Source organism: Parasteatoda tepidariorum, chromosome 3, assembly GCF_043381705.1.
Source record: "Parasteatoda tepidariorum isolate YZ-2023 chromosome 3, CAS_Ptep_4.0, whole genome shotgun sequence".
Classification (NCBI taxonomy): domain Eukaryota; kingdom Metazoa; phylum Arthropoda; class Arachnida; order Araneae; family Theridiidae; genus Parasteatoda; species Parasteatoda tepidariorum.
The window spans coordinates 28406631-28425736 of NC_092206.1; the positions used below are offsets into that span (position 1 = coordinate 28406631).

The 19106-nt window shown below is 27.5% G+C and overlaps 1 protein-coding gene across 1 annotated transcript in view; it reads right to left on the reverse strand.

Moving 5' to 3' along the window:
- Positions 1 to 5746: 5746 nt before the first annotated feature.
- The window catches only part of LOC107450857 (BPTI/Kunitz domain-containing protein-like), a 15689-nt gene continuing 2329 nt past the window's right edge, over positions 5747 to 19106 (reverse strand). Inside the window, exons 3-6 of the mRNA XM_016066772.4 lie at positions 11247 to 11380; positions 8742 to 8859; positions 7216 to 7389; positions 5747 to 5886 (exon numbers count right to left, since the gene is read on the reverse strand). Of these exons, the coding sequence (XP_015922258.2) occupies positions 5876 to 5886; positions 7216 to 7389; positions 8742 to 8859; positions 11247 to 11380 (437 nt within the window). The 3' untranslated portion in view covers positions 5747 to 5875. The remainder of the gene's footprint in view (positions 5887 to 7215; positions 7390 to 8741; positions 8860 to 11246; positions 11381 to 19106) is intronic.

The window sequence follows — 19106 nt, forward strand, 5'->3', positions numbered from 1 at the left end:
TTTATTTATAAGTTATACATTAAAATTAGCTCGCTTTATATCCAGAGCCCTTTTAGTTCTCTTGATTTTCAATTTTCTGCGTTTGATAAACAACCGCAAATTACACTTTATTATAAGATGGGGTGATGGAAATATTATGGAATTCATAATCTTCTTAAGCAAAATTGGGGAACGATCAAATATTCAGTTTATAAAATAATATATTTTCAGAATAATTGTTTTTTTTTTCCATTTAGTCAATTTTCAGGATAAATTTAATAATTCAGTAAATCACTTATTAAATAATAGATTTTTATCGAAAGCTTTAATAGTTATTCTGTAAAGATTTATCTTTATTTACACGTTATGCATTAAAATTAACTCCCTTTTATATTTCGCATTTATAATTCGATCACAAGAAGCACTAGGAATATGTACACCTTTCTTTCATTTCCTAAAATATTTATCGTATTTTCTTACCTTTATTATTTTTTCTACTATTAGTATAGTTCAATAAAACATTTAATGTAAAATGTTTAGTTAATTAATAGAATTAATAATTATTCTATAAAGATTCACCCTTATTTATAAGTTATACTATAAACTTAAAACTCAAAACAAAATGATGAAATTTTTTATATGACTGGGGCTACAGTAATGTAGGAAATGTATGGGCTAAATAAGAATTTTAGATTCCTGATATTTTACGACAACTTTTCAATCAATAAGATTGTTAAAACATAGTCAAGTAGTGATTATTATGTATTATGTTCTAATCACTGTAGTAGTTCGAAAACTTGTTTTGTTTTAACATGCGAGGATTTTTTCTCTAAAAATTAACAAAAAGTAATATTACACACCCTTTAAATAAGACGCATAGTATTTCTATAAGAATGAACAAGAAGTATTTTTTTAAGGAAACACATTATGGTTAAATTACAAGTACAGAGAAATTTAAAGAAATTGATGCTTAAAAGAACATGTTATGCTTATTAAACAATAATTTTAATAAGAATAACATTTTAATGATAATTCTAATTTTTTAGTATTATTTTCTGCAGTGACATTTTACAAGTGTGCTTGGAATCTCCCGTACAAAGAAAATAAAAATATTCCACATGAGTGCCTTGCACACAAAGAATAAAAATTGTGCAATGTTTTAAAAAACAACATCTGTTATTGTAATTATGCAATTAATGGAACTTTGCATTGCTTTCTTTTATTGTTTATCTACACAAATTCAACTTTAAACAAATAGAATTAAAGTAGGGATTTAAAGTCTTTATGAAGGAATGAAATGTCTACGAATTGTTGAATACTTTTTTTCTAATAATCTTGGAAAATTTTGCAGATAAATTAATCTTTAAATTTTAGATATGCTCTTAGTAAAAGAATTCTGATGAAGTCCTTTTAACATAAATTGAAACATTTTTTGTCAAACAAGCTTCACAATTTGTTAGTTTGACTGTAACTAGATAATGAATTATACAAATTTATAAAACTAAAATATATAATACTACTGAAGTTGGTTTTCATTTAAAGCGTTTTAAAGTTAGCAAATATTATGGTTGCCTATAAAAATAATTATGAATTTCTGTGACAAAAAATTAATTAACGTTAAACTTTATGTTTAACGTTAAACGTTAACGTCATTGAGAAAATAAGTATGGTCAAAACTTCAGACATATTGTAAAATTTCTCGTGTTTCCTGCTCTATGGAAATACCAAAAGCTCGATAATTTTTACTGAAGTGCTTCGGTACTATTTTTGGTAAAATAAACATTAAAATAAAGTTCTACAATATGCGTTAAATTTTGGTTAATGTCGTAAAATTTTGTAATTTTACTATGACTTTTTAGAGCATTGCATAAAAGTCATTTATTTGGATAAAATTTACTCTTCTCTTTTACATTTTCACTAAATATGTGGTAATCAGAATTATAATTTTGAAAACCAGAACATCCAGTAAACAGTTGCAATAGGAACGAAAAAATAAATTAATTAATGGTTAGAATACCATATATATGATTTTATTGACTAAAATTCTGGGGGGTGGGGTTTCAGAAATGTCATTACCATACTGTAAGAAAATTTCAACATAATTTTTTCTTCTTACAGTATTTTTCTTTAAAAATATTTAATGAATTTATACAATTATAATCATGACCTTCAATTTCTTACAGTGTAAATACAAAATTATTTTAAGCCTTAATAACATGCATTTTATGCCTCCACTTTTATTTTATTAAAGAAAAGAAAATATATCACCAGTTTCATAAAATGAAAGGTATGCAACCTAATTTCAAACTCAAACATATCACGCTATTTTATTTGAATAATTGTTTATGCGTGAGGATAACTTTTTCCCAAAGAGTATTTTCATAATTCATTTTTAAATAAAATATGATGTTTACAAGCGAAACTGCAACAAAAACTTTAATATGAATTGTTTAGGGTTGTTAATGTTCATAAGTAAGTCTCTCTCCTTGTTTCTCTTTCATACTAAATGGAAATACTTTCTGCGAAATTAGATTTTAAAGAAACTATTTAATATAATTTTTGGGGGGTTTGATTCAATGTAAAAGAGCTTAATATTCTTTAACATATTTTTTAATAAAATATTATTTACTCATTTCTATAGGAAGTATTTTTTTAGCTCATTACTGGAGATTTTTTAAAATTTTCTTCGCAAACTTTCTGGTCGTACTGTATGCCTATTTATCATTCAGCAGAAGGCAAAATTTTTCAACTCATATATGAGTATTTTTTGAAAAATTCCGGATCAAATTCCCGTCAAAAGTATCAGAAATATTGTATATTTATGGTATAATATTATGGTTAACAGATCTTGCGGTAAAATGGATTTTGCAGATACTGCACCCAAAGTTCTAGTACTTTACCGCATTTTGGTCCGGAATTTAAGCTTGCACCTGGCCTATGATAACTTTGGAGTTATTGATATGGTGACATTGATCTTTAAGCTTTTCTGACATAGCAGTAAAATAATAATAATTAAATATTAAAGAACATACTATATAACCTTTTGGTCTTTTTTATCCCTACATTTACAAAAAAGAGGTGTTCTTACTAATGAAGTATGTTCTAAAAACTGAAATAGTTCGCTTTGAATTTAGATCATTAGATCTTGAGTCATCTTGAATTAAGTGGAAGAATTCGATCAATATATTGATGAGTCACACATTTTTGTTTGATTAAGCTTTTTGAGAAAACTGTTCCTGATTATTATCTTAGAATCGATAGTTAACAATTTTCTGCATCTTTCACAAGCGCAGTGCGCAGAAGTATCTTGCTGGCTAACTGCAGATCATGATATTTCTCACCATATATATATANAATTTTTTTGTAAGATACTACAAAAGTTGAAGCATTATCAGTTATAAGTTTCAGGAATTAAACAATTATTCGTACAATTTTTGAACAAATCTTTACGAAATTTGAAAAAAAGAAATAGTATTTTCGGACAGGGAAATTTAAGAAACTCTTCTTCATGCATCTAACTTAAGACTCTATTAAAAGATCATACTACCACAAGCTTTTTCACACGCTTCTTTTGTTCTGAAATTGTTTCCGTTTCCATTGCATCCACCATAAGATATATATATATAATTTTTAGTAATTGAGGGCAAGTTAAAAAAAATTTTAATATATGAGGCGTCAGAATATATTTTTATTATGATTATAAATTAATTTAAAAATATTAAACTCATTTCTTTTGTTTCAGTTTTACGTCAGATTTTCTAATTCAAAAATACATTCAAAATATATCTTTTTATTGCTTCAAAACTTAAAATATTCCACTAAGACTTGGTCATGTAAAATAATTATTAAAAAATAAATCATTTCATGTGTTTTTAAATGTTCAGCCATTCTTAATGTCTATAAAACTAGTTTTCTTTATGTAGATTTTACAGGCTTTGCAACTGCAGTTCCAATCCCAATTAAAATAGTTTTTAAATTCAACTTCCTAAAATTTAACACTCATTAAAACGTGAAAAAAAATAGGTGGGATGGAGAAAATAAAATATTTTCGATCAGAGAATACACTGTAATTTACATTTGTTTGCACCAAATTTATTTCAATGATTTAAATATTTATAAACTAATAAAACAAGCTTTTATTCCAAAAGCGTCTATTTCAGGAAAAATAAACATTATTCAAAAACTTTTATTCTTTCGAATACAATCGGGAGCCAAATTTTGTTTACATTTGTTTCTGACTTTAATTTATATGTAAATGCATTTTTTTCTGTTTTTCCAGTCTATGTGGAAGATCGCTTAAGTTTTCTGTTAACATTTTTCCTATTTTAAAATGCATTTTTGAAGAAATTACGTGAATTACGTCCGGACCTTACTTTTTTGTTCAAATTGAATTTTTCATCCAATATTCCATTTTTTTTCATGTTTCACTACTCTTTAGCTCCCCAGATAATTTATTTCTGTTTCAAATGTTTCATAAGACATAAGCATATTTCTTGGAAATAACGTTTGCTATTTACTAAAGCTTTTTCTTACTTTTGAAATTTAACTTTATTTTCTTTATTATCTTACTCAATTTAGTCAATTTTATATTATTAATTTTCAAACAGATTGCTTTTCAAATTAATATTTTTAAAAACAATGTCTAACTTTGTTTTGCAATTTCGAGACTGTATGAAAGAGACATTTTTTAGATAGTTCTTATAAAAAAAAATTTGATAGATAAAAACATAACTGAACCATAATTAATATTCATACGCTTTATATAAGTATTTTATAGCGTTGTTATGCTTAAATTTATGAACAAAATAAATCTGAAAGATATACATGAGTATGATTTATTAGAAATTAATTATATTAAATAATTAATTTAATAATTAATTAAGAAAAAGTATTCAAAAACATTTCAAACAAAATTGTACACCTTATTTCAAATTAAATTATCTAGCAAAGAGTTACAACTAATTTAGATAATTTTCAAACAAAATGCTTTTCAGTAAAAAGATTTTCAAGAAAATTCTTAAATTTTGTTCTGCAGTTTCACTATTGAATAATCGAGATATTTTTTTAAATAATTACAAGCATTTTTTGGGAGATAATAAAGCTACTGAAGCATAATTACAATTTATGTGTCATATGTGAGTATTTTATTGTGTAATTATATTTAAATGTACGATCAAAACAAATCTGAAAGATTTATATGAATATGATTTATTAGGATAGTATTTAATCAATACTGTTCCAATAATTTAGTAGTTGTATTTTAAAAAAGAATTACAAATTTCTTTTTCACACAAGTTATTTTATCTAATTTACAATGAAGTAATCTAGCACAGAAATACAAGCACAAAATTTCTAAGTTAAATATCGTGATTAGGAAATTGTTTAAAATAGAAACACAAACACTTTAGTAATTTCTTTTTTAAATGTCATAAATATATTTTATTACTATATAACAATAAATATTCTAATAACGAATTTATGATTAATGCAAAAAAGCATAGCTCTTGTGAATTGTATACAATCCAAATTCACCTAAAATCCAAATGGTCAATTATCGTATCCTAGAACCCAAATTTCCAAATTGTAAATTATCGTATCAGTTTTTGCATCAACACATATGTAGGATTAATTTATTCGGAGACCCTTATTGTATTTAATTAGTTACATATTTATATCAAACAGAATATTCTTTATTTAAGAACATAACATAATCATACAATAATACTTGCAAAATGAAAACTCAACCATATGCAAATAGCAAATGGAGCATTGTTATTTTGTAACATAAAATGAAAGTATAATTTTAAGAAATTACTATTTTGAGGAGTAAGCAAAAATACTTCATTTGTAATAATAAAAATAAAAGCAGCTTTTAGCTTTCTGGATGTTTCGTTTATCACTTTGTATCTGAAAAGAGAATAAATACTTCAAAATAATATCTAAACATATTATTAAATAACACTGGAGAACTTTTCTTTTTTAGTTTTTTGTTGCAAGAGATTTTTAAACAGATCTGCGATATTTTTATATTGCTGATTTCAAATATACAATCGATTCCTCTCTCCGAGCTACATTTTTACTAACATTTTTAGTGAATTTTTGATCAAAATGCCTAAGTGTAAAACGCTATACATATAACAAATGGTTGAGTAAGTGTTACGACAAAATTGCATAGGAACCATTATCCGGTAGTCTCGTTTTACGACACTAGGGGCTATTCGCTATTATAACAGGTCATAATGGTGACTAAACAGGTCATGATGGAGAAGTACCCTTAGTCATGTTTGACGACATTTGCCAATGCAATTTCCCATCCAAAAACTAAGAATTTTTGAGGAATACTTCTGCATGCAATTATTAAATTCTTAAGACAATAAGCCTGATATACTAATATTTCTACTAAATTTAAAAAAGGATTAATTAGTCGACCAAATGAAAATGAAGGTACAACGTTTGTCGTAAAATTGGGAGTTAAGTTAAATACTTATGCAGAAATGTCGTAACTTAAAACAGGTAAATAAAAAAAGGCATCACTCCAAATGAGATGAAATTTTGAAATTCTCAAAATGTCTTTATTGCGATATTCATTAGAAGTGTTTCCCTATTACGACCTGTTTAGAAAAGCATGGAGAAACCGTTCATAATAGGGTGAGCGCTCGGCGTAGGACAACATTTCTGAGTTTGAGTTCCTACGAAATTTTAATCTTGGTGGTTTGCCCTAACTCCTTTAGAAATTTGTTCCAACATTGATGTGATCCCTGTTATATGTAACGTTTTTAAATTTGCATCTTTCAAAAGAAATGTTACTTAAAAAAACTGTACCACTGTACCTTAGAGGAACATACAGATTGCAGATTTGAAATCAGTGACGTAAAAATATCCAAGATTCGCTAAAAAGTTTCATGCAACATAAAACAAAAATTCTTTCTTAGTATAATTTAAAAAACAGCCAATATTGAAAAAACTGAAGAAATAAATGCTATCAATATTTCTTTTAATTTCTAAAATATGCTCTTCAATACATCTCCACTTAATGTAATTTTAATTTTTTTGTAAGATACTACAAAAGTTGAAGCATTATCAGTTATAAGTTTCAGGAATTAAACAATTATTCGTACAATTTTTGAACAAATCTTTACGAAATTTGAAAAAAAGAAATAGTATTTTCGGACAGGGAAATTTAAGAAACTCTTCTTCATGCATCTAACTTAAGACTCTATTAAAAGATCATACTACCACAAGCTTTTTCACACGCTTCTTTTGTTCTGAAATTGTTTCCGTTTCCATTGCATCCACCATAAGTGAACTCCCGACATTTCCCAGTTTCGGAATCATAGGCATATCTCTCCAAGTAAACAATGCAATCGCCATGTTCAATCGGCAAACTACAGACTTCTTCTTTGCTTTCAGCTATTCAAAAAAATTTTAGTAATTTCAGCATGTAATTGATGTTAACAAAAATTATTTTAAATTTTTCGTTCAAAAACCTTTGTGATGTGGAATTTAAATTCATTCATACTAATTCTTAATTAATTTTTATAAGCAAATTCTTAATTAATCTCGAATAAAATTTCGATACAATCATTAAAATTATTATACTATATTAAAAAACAAAGTGTTATGCTCTTTCATTTTCTCAATAAAATGTTTCAAATTTGTATTTTCCAGCGAAATCAAATTAGAGCAGATATTAGATACCTACATGGTCACCAGATTGTTGAAAACTTTTCGGACGAGTAAAATAATAATGCCGTTCTATTTTGCTACAACTTTCTTAAGGTGCAAAAGTTATTTGCGTCCTAAACTTTGTTAGATGATTCTACAGTTTAAATAAAACAGTAACATATATTAATTTAACCCCTTATTAAAAGTGCAGTCTTGAATTTGCACCACAATATGTTTAAAGCTATTATAGTTCTATGTTGAAATGATTTCTCAGAAATAGCTGAACTGTACATAAAATTCCGTTATCTACCTTTGACAAAGAAAAAAAGATTTAAAAGTTTACACAGAGAAAAAAGTATGGCCTTTTGGCGTAAAGTTTGCCTTGTTTCTCGCCATGTGGAAGTGAACACCAAAAAGTTCAGTGATCTTTATCAAACCACTTTAGGATATATATTTAAATACATGATAAATTTCTGTAAATGTGGTAAAACTTGACTTTTTATCATGGTACCTTAAAACATGGTGTAAAGACCATTTATTCGGTTATATTTACTTTTCAGTTTTGTATATTTTTTATTAAATGTGTGGTAATAGAAACTATAATTTTAAAAATTACGGTAAAGTATTACTATATGAGCAGATTAATGGTTTCAATACCGTATATTTTGGGATTGATTAATCAAAATTATGATTAATTTCAGCCAGAAATGTCATTATCATACAATGTTTTATACAATGTACAGTGCTTACCAGGATTTTTTTCCTCGTACTTAAACTATATTAATTAATTTTACTGCTTAACTAGAATGATAACATGGATTAATTTAACCATTTATTAAAGTTTCAGCCATAAACTTAAACCATATTATGTTGCAAGGCACCATTACTATGGTTCTGAGAATCGATTTTGCTGAGAATTCCACAACTATGCATATAAATTCGTTCTCTACTTCTATCATTGAACAAAGATTGTAAACGCTTAGGCAGCACAAGATAAATCCGAAAAACATTTCTTTCCCCCATTTTTTTTAGTTAAACGTGTAAAAAGTTTATGGTTTCAAAACTATTCAGTAAAAAAATTATTTTGAACAACTCACCATACGCATGCCAGAAAACTAATAACAAACAAGAATCTAGTAAAATTCTCATCATTGTTAAAAAACTGATTCTAAAGACTTGACATATAAAAGAGTTTTTATAGGTGCAAGGATAGATCTAATCAGTTTGACACATTCTTAATTTATTTTCGTACTTCAAGCAAAAGCGGAATAATTTTTATTGATAACGATTTTCAATCGAGGTCATTTTGTTTTCACTTTGATTTCGCTTCATTGACAAACAGTTAATTTTAGTGAATATACACTTTTATAATTGACCTCCAAATATAAATCTATTTCAAAGCGAACTACTTTTAAATCACTGAAAGCAAGTAGTTAGAGACACATAAATCTTCATACTTTTTATGATGTAGCTGTTTTTTATTTATATATATATATATATATATTACAAATGAAATACACATTTTTAAAGAACCCGATGGTTCAGTGGTTGAGGCACTGGGCTGTCATTGTGAGGAGCTGGGGTTCGCATTTCTGACTACATAGTTACAATCAAGTCGTTGGTCATGAAATTGAAGAGCTTTATCCTCCATGACCCCCTGGCCTACAACGGGTAGTTGCATGAATGCTTTTTTCTCATTTTAAAAGAAATGTAATTTTGAGTAGTTGGAGAAATGTTTAAATTGCAGCGATGTTAAATAATGATTTGTATTAAAGCCTAATATTTGTCGTTTATTATACATCGGAAACATCCTTTTTTTTAAATTCGATATTACAAAAATATATTGTAAAGAAAATTTGAATAAATTAAATGACGATTACATGAAATGAGGCTATTACACTCGAATTCAACATATGTTGTGTTTTAAAATTTGAAAAAGAATTAAAATTAATTGAATATCAAAGATTTTAAACCTGTTTTACATAGAAGCAAAAGCTTGTATTTATTTATTTTTTCATCAATTCCTGTCTCTTGGCTTCCTTTTGGGTTAGGAGAAGCTTCGTCGCCGACTCATTTATAGAACCATGAGGATTTTATCAAATTAAAATTCGACAAAACTGTTACTTCTTTCATTATTTTTTATTTGAACGAAAATAAAAATGTTGTTATTGAGATTTTGCCAAGGAAAATGAAAATCAATCGGGAAGAATTAAAATTTTTAATGTGCTTTTTTTATATATTTTTTATTTTATGAATATAGTTTTAATAGTGTTTATTAAATATTAACAAATAAAATAATGATTGCAAATTACTCAACTTTGTCAAGTTACTCAGTTATATAAAATACAAAATTACAGCAATTTTATATTACTTAAATATTTAATTAGTTACCGAAAACTCCAAATACAAAATTGAATTTTAGTAATTTTGTGAGAAAGAAAAGAAATTTTAAGGTATCAGTATTTAAATCTACATTGTAAAAAATTTTGGCTTAAATTTCAGTATACAGTACCAGCACTTTGGATGCCTCATCCGTAAAATCCTTTTTTACCTTAAAATATAATGCTTTAATTTTTACAGTAATATTTATCTTATTCGATTAATTCAGTGATTTTACAATAATTATTTCTGTAAAAATTATGGTATGTCAGTATGAACAAGTTCCGATAAAGGTGAATTTTACAGTAAAAAGTGTTAAAAGTGTCAAGTTTTACCGGAATTTTTACGAAGTACAACTACGATCCAGAAGGATATTTATTTTTAAAGTTAATTGTTCATTTGGTTAAGCTTTAATAATTGTTTTAATGTAAGTAATGCTTAATTTTTTTACAAAATTCTCTGCATATATTTGATCTTTTTAAAAAAGGATATAGCTCTGTTTCTTACAGCAAATAACCTGCCTTTTAGTACAGCATATTTTGCAATGATCAACTTTAGTTTATATTTTTAGAATGCTTGTCCAAAAAAAAGGGAAAAAAGAATATACTTTAATGATCACACTAAGAAATAAAAATAAACACAAATTTTACCATACGAGGCCTGTCTAAAAACTATCCGACCTTAAATTTTCCCGCGCTAAGTAATTATTCTAAAGCGGCACCATCGTGCACGGTGGAAGGAGGAACCTTAATACACATGCTTGAATTTTTTCACCGCGTTCGGTTGTGCCAGTCGCTGGCTGGTGGTCGCCAAGTAAGGTGCTGTTCGTAGTGTTCGTCGGATTTAGTTTTCTCGTAAGATGACTAAACAAATTGAGCAAAGATATTGCATCAAATTCTGTCAAAAGCTTGGTGATTCTCAAAGCCAAGCAATTCGAAAGATTCAGCAGGTGTTTGGAGAAGAAGCGATGGGTGTAACACAAATTAAGGAGTGGTTCATCCGATTCAAAGATGGCCGCACATCAGCGGAGAGTGAGTAGCGTTGTGGCAGACCCCAAACAGCTCGGAGTGCAGATAATGTTGAGAGGTTGCGAAATTTGGTGATGGCAGATCGTCATTTGACAGTGTGGGAGATTGCAGAAGAGGTTGGAGTGAGTAGAAATTCTGCACAAGCAATTTTGCTTGAAGATTTGAACATGAACCGAGTAGCTGCGAAATTCATACCCAAGTTGTTGTGCCTGTAACAAAAAGACCTCCGTTTTGACGTTGCACAGGACCTTCTGGACACCGCCAACACTGATCCTGGGTTTCTGAATACCGTGAGAACTGGAGATGAGTCATGTGTGTACGGGTAGGACCTAGAAACAAAAAGACAGTCGTCGCAATGGAAGCATCCCGATTCTCCAAAGCCGAAGAAAGCGCAGCAGGTGCGAAGCAAAATCAAGGTGATGCTGACTGTTTTCTTTGATGTCCGTGGAATTGTGCATCGCGAATACGCACATTAAGGACAAACAGTGACAAAGGAGTACTATCAAGATGTTCTCCGGCGACTCCGTGAGGAAGTTCGGCGCAAAAGACCAGACTTGTGGAAGGCGAACAACTGGCACTTGCATCATGCAACGCCTCTGCACATTCATCTCGATTGATCCACACTTTCTTAGCCAAACACGGAATTACAACCATTCGCCAACCTCCCTACTTTTCCGACCTGGCTCCTTGCGACTTCTGGTTGTTACCAAAATTGAAGACGCCGCTGAAAGGATCCCGTTTTGAGAGTAAAGAAGAGATAATGCGGAACGCGACGACGGAGCTGAACACCATTCCAAAAGAAGACTTCCAGAGGCGTTTCCACCAGTCGAAGGATCGGTGGGCTAAGTGTGTGGAAGCACAAGGGGCCTACTTTGAAGGGGATTAGGGTCCCAACTCCATCAGATATTTGAAATATTTTTTCTGGCCAAAGGTCTGATACTTTTCAGACAGACCTCGTATTCTGGTAGTTTTGAGAATACTTTTTTTTTTCTCAGTACATAATTTAAAATTCAAGCTACAAAGAAAAAAACTCTCTGTCGAAGTATAAAAATTTTTAGTTAAGAAGGGCATATGCATCGAACATTAAAGCCTGCTTATTTTTATTAATTATCTTTTAAATCCTTTCTATATCGGCAATGAAACAGTTTTTGGTGTTTTGTATTCCCGCCTTTCTCTGCAGGGATTTGTCAAAATTATTAATTTACCATATCATTAATTAGTATACAAACCAAATCTAGCTGTATTTTGTGACCCTAAACAACAAACAAAGCTCATATCATATCCATATCTAATGATCATATCCCGCATCTCAATTTATGAGACTTACAACAATTCAATCTAATTTTAATATTTGAAAACCAGTTCAAGTTCATCGAGTTACTGCTATTATACTTCCCGCCAGGATAATATTATATCTCATTTAACCCTTAATTAACTGCGTTTTATTTCTAGAAATAGTTATGTAGATAAAAAAAAATTGCTTTCAAATACAAAACATTTGAACAAAAAATTATTTCTTGTAAAGGTTATATTTAATAATAATTATTACTTCTCATTGCTTAAAATGTTGAAGACAAGAACATTAAGTAGAATGGCTTACGTCACATTAAAAATACATAATTTTAAATCATAAATTCCAAAGCTCAAATAAAATCCATGCAATAATCCCCGATGAATAGATATTTGATTATTATATCTTATAATCTGAAACTCTTATGTATAAGTTAAATTGTTAAAAAAAAGTAAAAATCATTAAAACTGATTTTTTCTTTTAAATATTCTTTCGTAAACAAGTTTTATGATTAGTGCAAACACGCAATTATTTTCACAGAGCAAAATCTTCACAAAAATCTTCACAAATCTTCAAAAGAAAAAGAAAATTAACATTACCGTTCTACACTGCAAACCAATTAAAGACAAAAAAAACTCAAAGATTTATGTGAAGAAACAATTTTTTTCAAGTTGCTGCTTCTTGCAATTCAGCTATAAAAAAGCAAAATAATAATGCTAATTAAGACTATACGAACTTAAGAGTAATAAAAAAAAGCATTACGTTTCAGAATTTGAAACATAATGCATTGACTTTCGTGACTTATTATACTTATTATTATATTTGATTATTATTGTTATAAATTTGACAAGGCAGGTAGATTCACTAGTTGGGATATTTTATTTTTTGTTTTACAAGTGTTTTTTCCTTGTTTAGACTCGAAAAAAAAACAATAAATATTTTATTTTATTGAATTTGGAGCACATATCAAGACAAGCAATAACAAAATTTCAATTTTTACCATGAATATTTCGCAAAATTCTATTCATCCCAAAAAAACTTAATCAAAAGCTTTAATATTTTCCTACAATATATTTGAATCTAAAACTTAAATTTAAAAATTAAACTAAAAATTCGTTTTTGTTAGTAAAATATTATTAATGTTCCTACTTAACTCGACATTTTACAAGAATTTTTTACGATAACAATTTATTTGCTGAAGTATGCATCATATTTTAGTGAAAGTAGAATTTATAGCAGAGCTCAAGCGAGAATTCATGTATTCGAATCTGTATTCGTTAATTTGGAAAAATTTCGTCAATTCTTTTAACATTTTTACCCATACACTGTAAAGAATTTCGTATCAAATTACTGGAAAAAGTACCGACACTCTGAAGGCCGATAATTTATTCTAAATTTCATATTTAACGCCAACTTTTATGGAACAAAAATCTGATATACCGATAACTTTTACAATAATATTTCACTTAAACTCATTGAATAACTGTAATTAAGAACTTTTACTTAAGCCAGTACTTTTTCGCCGTAATTTGATCCAGAACTTTTTTAAATATTCTTCGTTTATATTATTTTATAATTTATATTTTTGCAATCAAAGCGAGATAAACAGTATTCTTTATGTGATAAAAAATATTCCATCTGAATGTTTATTCTTCACACGGGATGTGATAAGAAATAGTATAGAATGAAAGTAAAGAATAAACAAATCAGTACTGAGCAACACTGCGAAATCACACACAAAACTGAAAGGCAAATACCTACACAATTAAAGAGCTGGATAGAAGAATCAGATACTTGAATTTTTTACGAGAATTAAAGAATCATAAAATAACAAAAAAAAGTTGTATCAATATAGGTAACAGAACTGGTTTTGCCTTCCCCTTAATCTTAACACAACTAATCCATAACAGTTTTTAGTATGCTTGCAAAAATTTTATTTCAAATTAGGAAGTGGTAAATAAATTAAAGCAAAAAATTATTAGTCTCACCTTCTAATAAATTGACCAACTTAGGATAGTCAAAATGTATCTCATCATGTAATTTTCTCTAGTTCATATCCCCATCAAGGGAGCGAAAGACACTGGTTTCAACTGTATCGGTATTAAAACTGCTGAGTATCGGTGCAGTTTTAAGAATCACCAAATATATCGATATAATACTTTATATTAGTATATTTGGTGTTTATAGCAAAATCCTTCACCATTTGAGTCTTTTTTCAAAATATATTAAGCCCGAAATTTTAAAAACAAATGGAATTAGTCGAAGACCTTGATTAGGACTTTGGAGCATGATCATTTATCTTACCCATATTTACTGTTGAAATACATATAAGTAGTAGTAGAAAACGTTCTGCTAATTCTAAAATATTAACGCTCTATCTTTGCTACATTTAGAAAAATATTTTTCGTAACTATGGAAAATCCATTGCATAATTCTTATTAAAACTGAATCAATTGACATAGTACAAGTAGTACATATTATCAAAATAATTAATGCGTAATCTGCGTTCAACGGTATTTTTAACCTTAAACCGCAAACCTTGCTTGTTAGCACGTAGCTTTTTTTTATTTAAATTAATACATATTACCAATATTAATTAATCATTGATATCACTAATAATATGGTAAATAATAATATTCCTTCATTGAATAAGTAACTAAGCAATTAACTCCATTTTCATTGCCTTTAGATAGGTTATTTTTTATTTGAATTACTACACATTATCAACTTTCATTAAGTATCATTGTTGGCAATAATAGTATTGCAATATTTTACTGTTCTTCTAAACGAATCTTTACTCCTTTAATTTTGCCTTTTAGTACATAGCTTATTACATGAATGTGCATATGTTACCTAAATTTGTTAAGAATTGATTGGCGTCAATTATAGTATGGCATTTTTTTTTACGTTTCTCCCAAGTGAATCGGTACTACTTACCCGTTAATTTTGCCTTTAAATTCAGGACTAATTTTTTTTCATTATAACTACCATAGATTTAAATTAATTACTTTTAGAGAAACACGTTTTAAAGGAATTACTATGAAAAGAAGTTAAACACGTGGTATCTGACAAATTTGGTAATATGAATTTAATGATAACGATGCTACCACATAACGTTGATGAGTGAATTTATCTGACACAGTGAATAAAAAATAATTAACTATTAAAGTACGTGCAAAAACGCGTTTTGATCAAATAGGGCTCTGAGCAAACAAATATCACTGATGATAATGGCTATCGCTTAACCAATCTGAAAATTCCTTTACGTTTTTGCTCATCCCGCTGGAACGGATCATAGAATGTTCTAATGTCGACAGTGACCTTCCTCGTGCTTCAAACTATCTAATTACCAAATTTCATTACTTTCGGTTGGATGTTTTAGGAGTCTATAAAAGATGCACAGACAGACAGTCATGTATATATACAGAGAGAGAGAGAGATTTTATAAATAAAACAGACCAACTATATAGAAACATTCTGCTTGGTTTGAAAGTGACACTTTCCTTGTTCGATAAAATTGCTCAGTTGTGGCTTCAAAGTGTGATTCGCTTTTTAGTGAACATTAATTTACTATAGAATCTTATTATACAGTAGAAATTTTAAAAAAAAGCCAGAAGTTGCATATTGTAATAATAAAATAATCAATGTGAATCAATTATAAAAATAGATTTAAGATAAATTTATTTAAAATATATATAAATTTTTTGTTTAAAATAAATTTCATGCATACGAAATTATTTGAATTATAACATTACATTTTGACATAATAATTATAACATTAAATACTGAGCAACCCAACAAGACTTCAACAGATTTCTAAAAACATTTAAATTTAAATAAATTAAAAAATTTATTAAAAGTTCTATTCAATTCAAAATTTTTCGCAAAAATTGCAGGGTTTGCAGAAAAAATATTATTATTTACTTTTTATTGCGTAAAAAACATTAGGAATTTATCTCTAATCTTATGCTTTATTTTAGTGAAAAATATTCTCGCAAACGACTTTTGAAAATGCATCAATTTAAAAAAAAATCATTATTCCATATCTAAACAAATGGCTGCTTTCAATTGTAAAAATAAAATTACTTTTGAAATGGATCAACAGACTAATCTTGATCTTGTTTTCTTATTTATCTGTAAACTATTTTATTTTCAGCATTACATTTGATTCATTATTGAAAATAGAAAGTATTTACAAAAAAATATGTATTTTTTTAACTCCATATTCATAAAGAATTTTGTATAAAAATTTTGAAAATAATAAGTGTGACATTTTTAATGACAAATGAAACATAAACTCTATTAAAATAAAATACTTTAATGAATACAATAAAATTGGATGTTTTTTTCAATATCTAGATGCTTTGTCCTTCTGTGAAACTCATTCTTTTCTTACTTCTTTTTCTTTTCTGAAATAAAAAAAATCTAAAATAAAGACAATGAAATACCAGCAATAATATTTATATTTATATATATATTAGTTTGGTAGCTTAACGAAAATCACCAAGCTTTGACATCAATACTGTGTCAGGCAGTTATTTATTTGACCCGTCTGTTCTTTTATTTTTGTTACATTTGATTCCCTCAAACAAAATTAAAAAATAGGGAAAAAGCATAATAAGTAAAAAAAATCAAAATAATAAGCTAAATAAAAAGTACCCAATCCTTTGATGCAACTGGGACACCGGTGTCTCGTTTACATTTTTTTTTCTGACTCTCTAATTCCAAGGTAATATATTTTTAAAAATATTTTTCTAATTACAAATTTTCTAATTAATTAAAAAAAATTAAAAAATCTAATTAAAAAAACAGTTAAATAGTTATTTAAAAAATCTGTTCAATTGTCGGAATAATATTTGTACTAAAATATAAAATCCGAATAAAAAAGATTGAATCATTTTTCTTGCATTCATATTCTATGCTTTATCAATAATTGATTTTGTAAATTAAAGAAATTTCAATAATGAATAACTATTTCCCTTAGATCTAAATAACTGCAATAAAGTGCAAATTTTGAAAACTTTTATTAGATAAAATATATTTTTTAAATAAACCGTGTTTGGAAGCTTTTACCTTTAACGCAGAGAAAAAAACCGATATATCATACTGTCTAACCATAAATTATTGAAATGCTAAACATAATATTTTTCATTTATTTCAGCCTAAATTATAAAAAATAAGTTCAATGAAATTTCCGCGTCTAAGAACTTAATTAACTATGTTTTAATTACAACAAATATTGAAGAGAACTAAATAACAATTAATAACAATAATTTATGTACATTTTCTACACTGATCGTAAAATTAAAACGTTAAAACTCAGGAAATAATATACGTGACCATTTTGTAATATATTTATCTAGCATTATGAACTTTGTACATTATTTTATTAATTGTGGCTGAATTATTCAAATCATATTTAACGTTTATTTAAAGTGTCATGTGTGTCGTTTAGTATACTGTAAATTATGCTTACAATTTCCCTTAAATAGAAATTTTGTATAATGCTTAACCAATACAAAAGACCAGAATGTTTTCGTAAAATATGCCACTGAACTCAATCTCGTATAATTTGCAAGAGTAATTATCTGCTAAATTCCAGAAACGATTCTTGTAAATTTATTCAAAGTGCGTCTTTAGTTAGTTGTAATAGTTTCAATGGACAGCTAACTTAATTAAAAGACCTCATAGACTTGTTTTAAAATGAATTAGAGTGATTGAAAATAATAATTCAATTACTCCATTTCATTCTGAAAGATTTAAAAGATTAAACTAAACGAATGGGGAAATTTTCAATTAAAAACGAATAGAATAGTGTGCTTAAACTTAAACTAATTATAGCGATTTGAAGTTTCATTTAGATAAAATTGAAGCATATTAATTTGATTCTGATTTTGAAAAGTCATAAAGAAGTTTTCACTGAAATAAAATTACAATGATGGTCAAATATAATTATGACGATGTTATATCCACCAAAATTACAAAATACTTTTAACGAAAGAAAAGTCATGCTATTTTAAAAAACTCTGCTAAAAAGCAGCAAGATTAGAATAAAAGAATTAAAGAATTGAGCTATTCAAAATGAATACTTATGCAGCATGTTCTCTAAAGACCATCCTTAATATGCATCTTTAAATTCCTTGTCAACAATAAAACATCGCGGGTCCATGCACAGAAAAATATATATATATATATATATGAAATAACGGTGGAGCCACACCGATATTTTTTTGTTAATTAAGAGTCAAAGCAGCATGATTAACGAGTCCAGTTTCGGCATAATCTTTTATTTAAATAAACGATGGTGAAATAGTATTTTCACCCCTCTCCAAGCTGGAGAGGGGAGACACATATCCTGTCTAAATAGACGTAGTTTCGTTAGGCATTATAAACAACAAAAAGCCACGCAAAAATCATTGCTCTGCGTTTTATACGATAATTAAAAAGTGTAAAAAGGCCAGCCATATTGCCTTTTCTGTATTCTTACGCCTCATCAAATTTATTTATTACTCATAGAAAATTGTTTAATCTTTCCTTATATGGAAGTGAAAGATCTTAAAATAACTTCTCTTTTGAAATATAAATCTAATTATTATTCATTGGCATGTTTAAGCCTTAAAGTCCCAAAATAGAATTTCTACCCTTATCCTTTACCAAAGATATTTTATGAAAAGGAATGAAGTTTTAATGCTTTCATTAATGCAAAAGTATTTAATTTTTGTATTACATATATATATATATAATAACATTTTTATTTTTAGGAC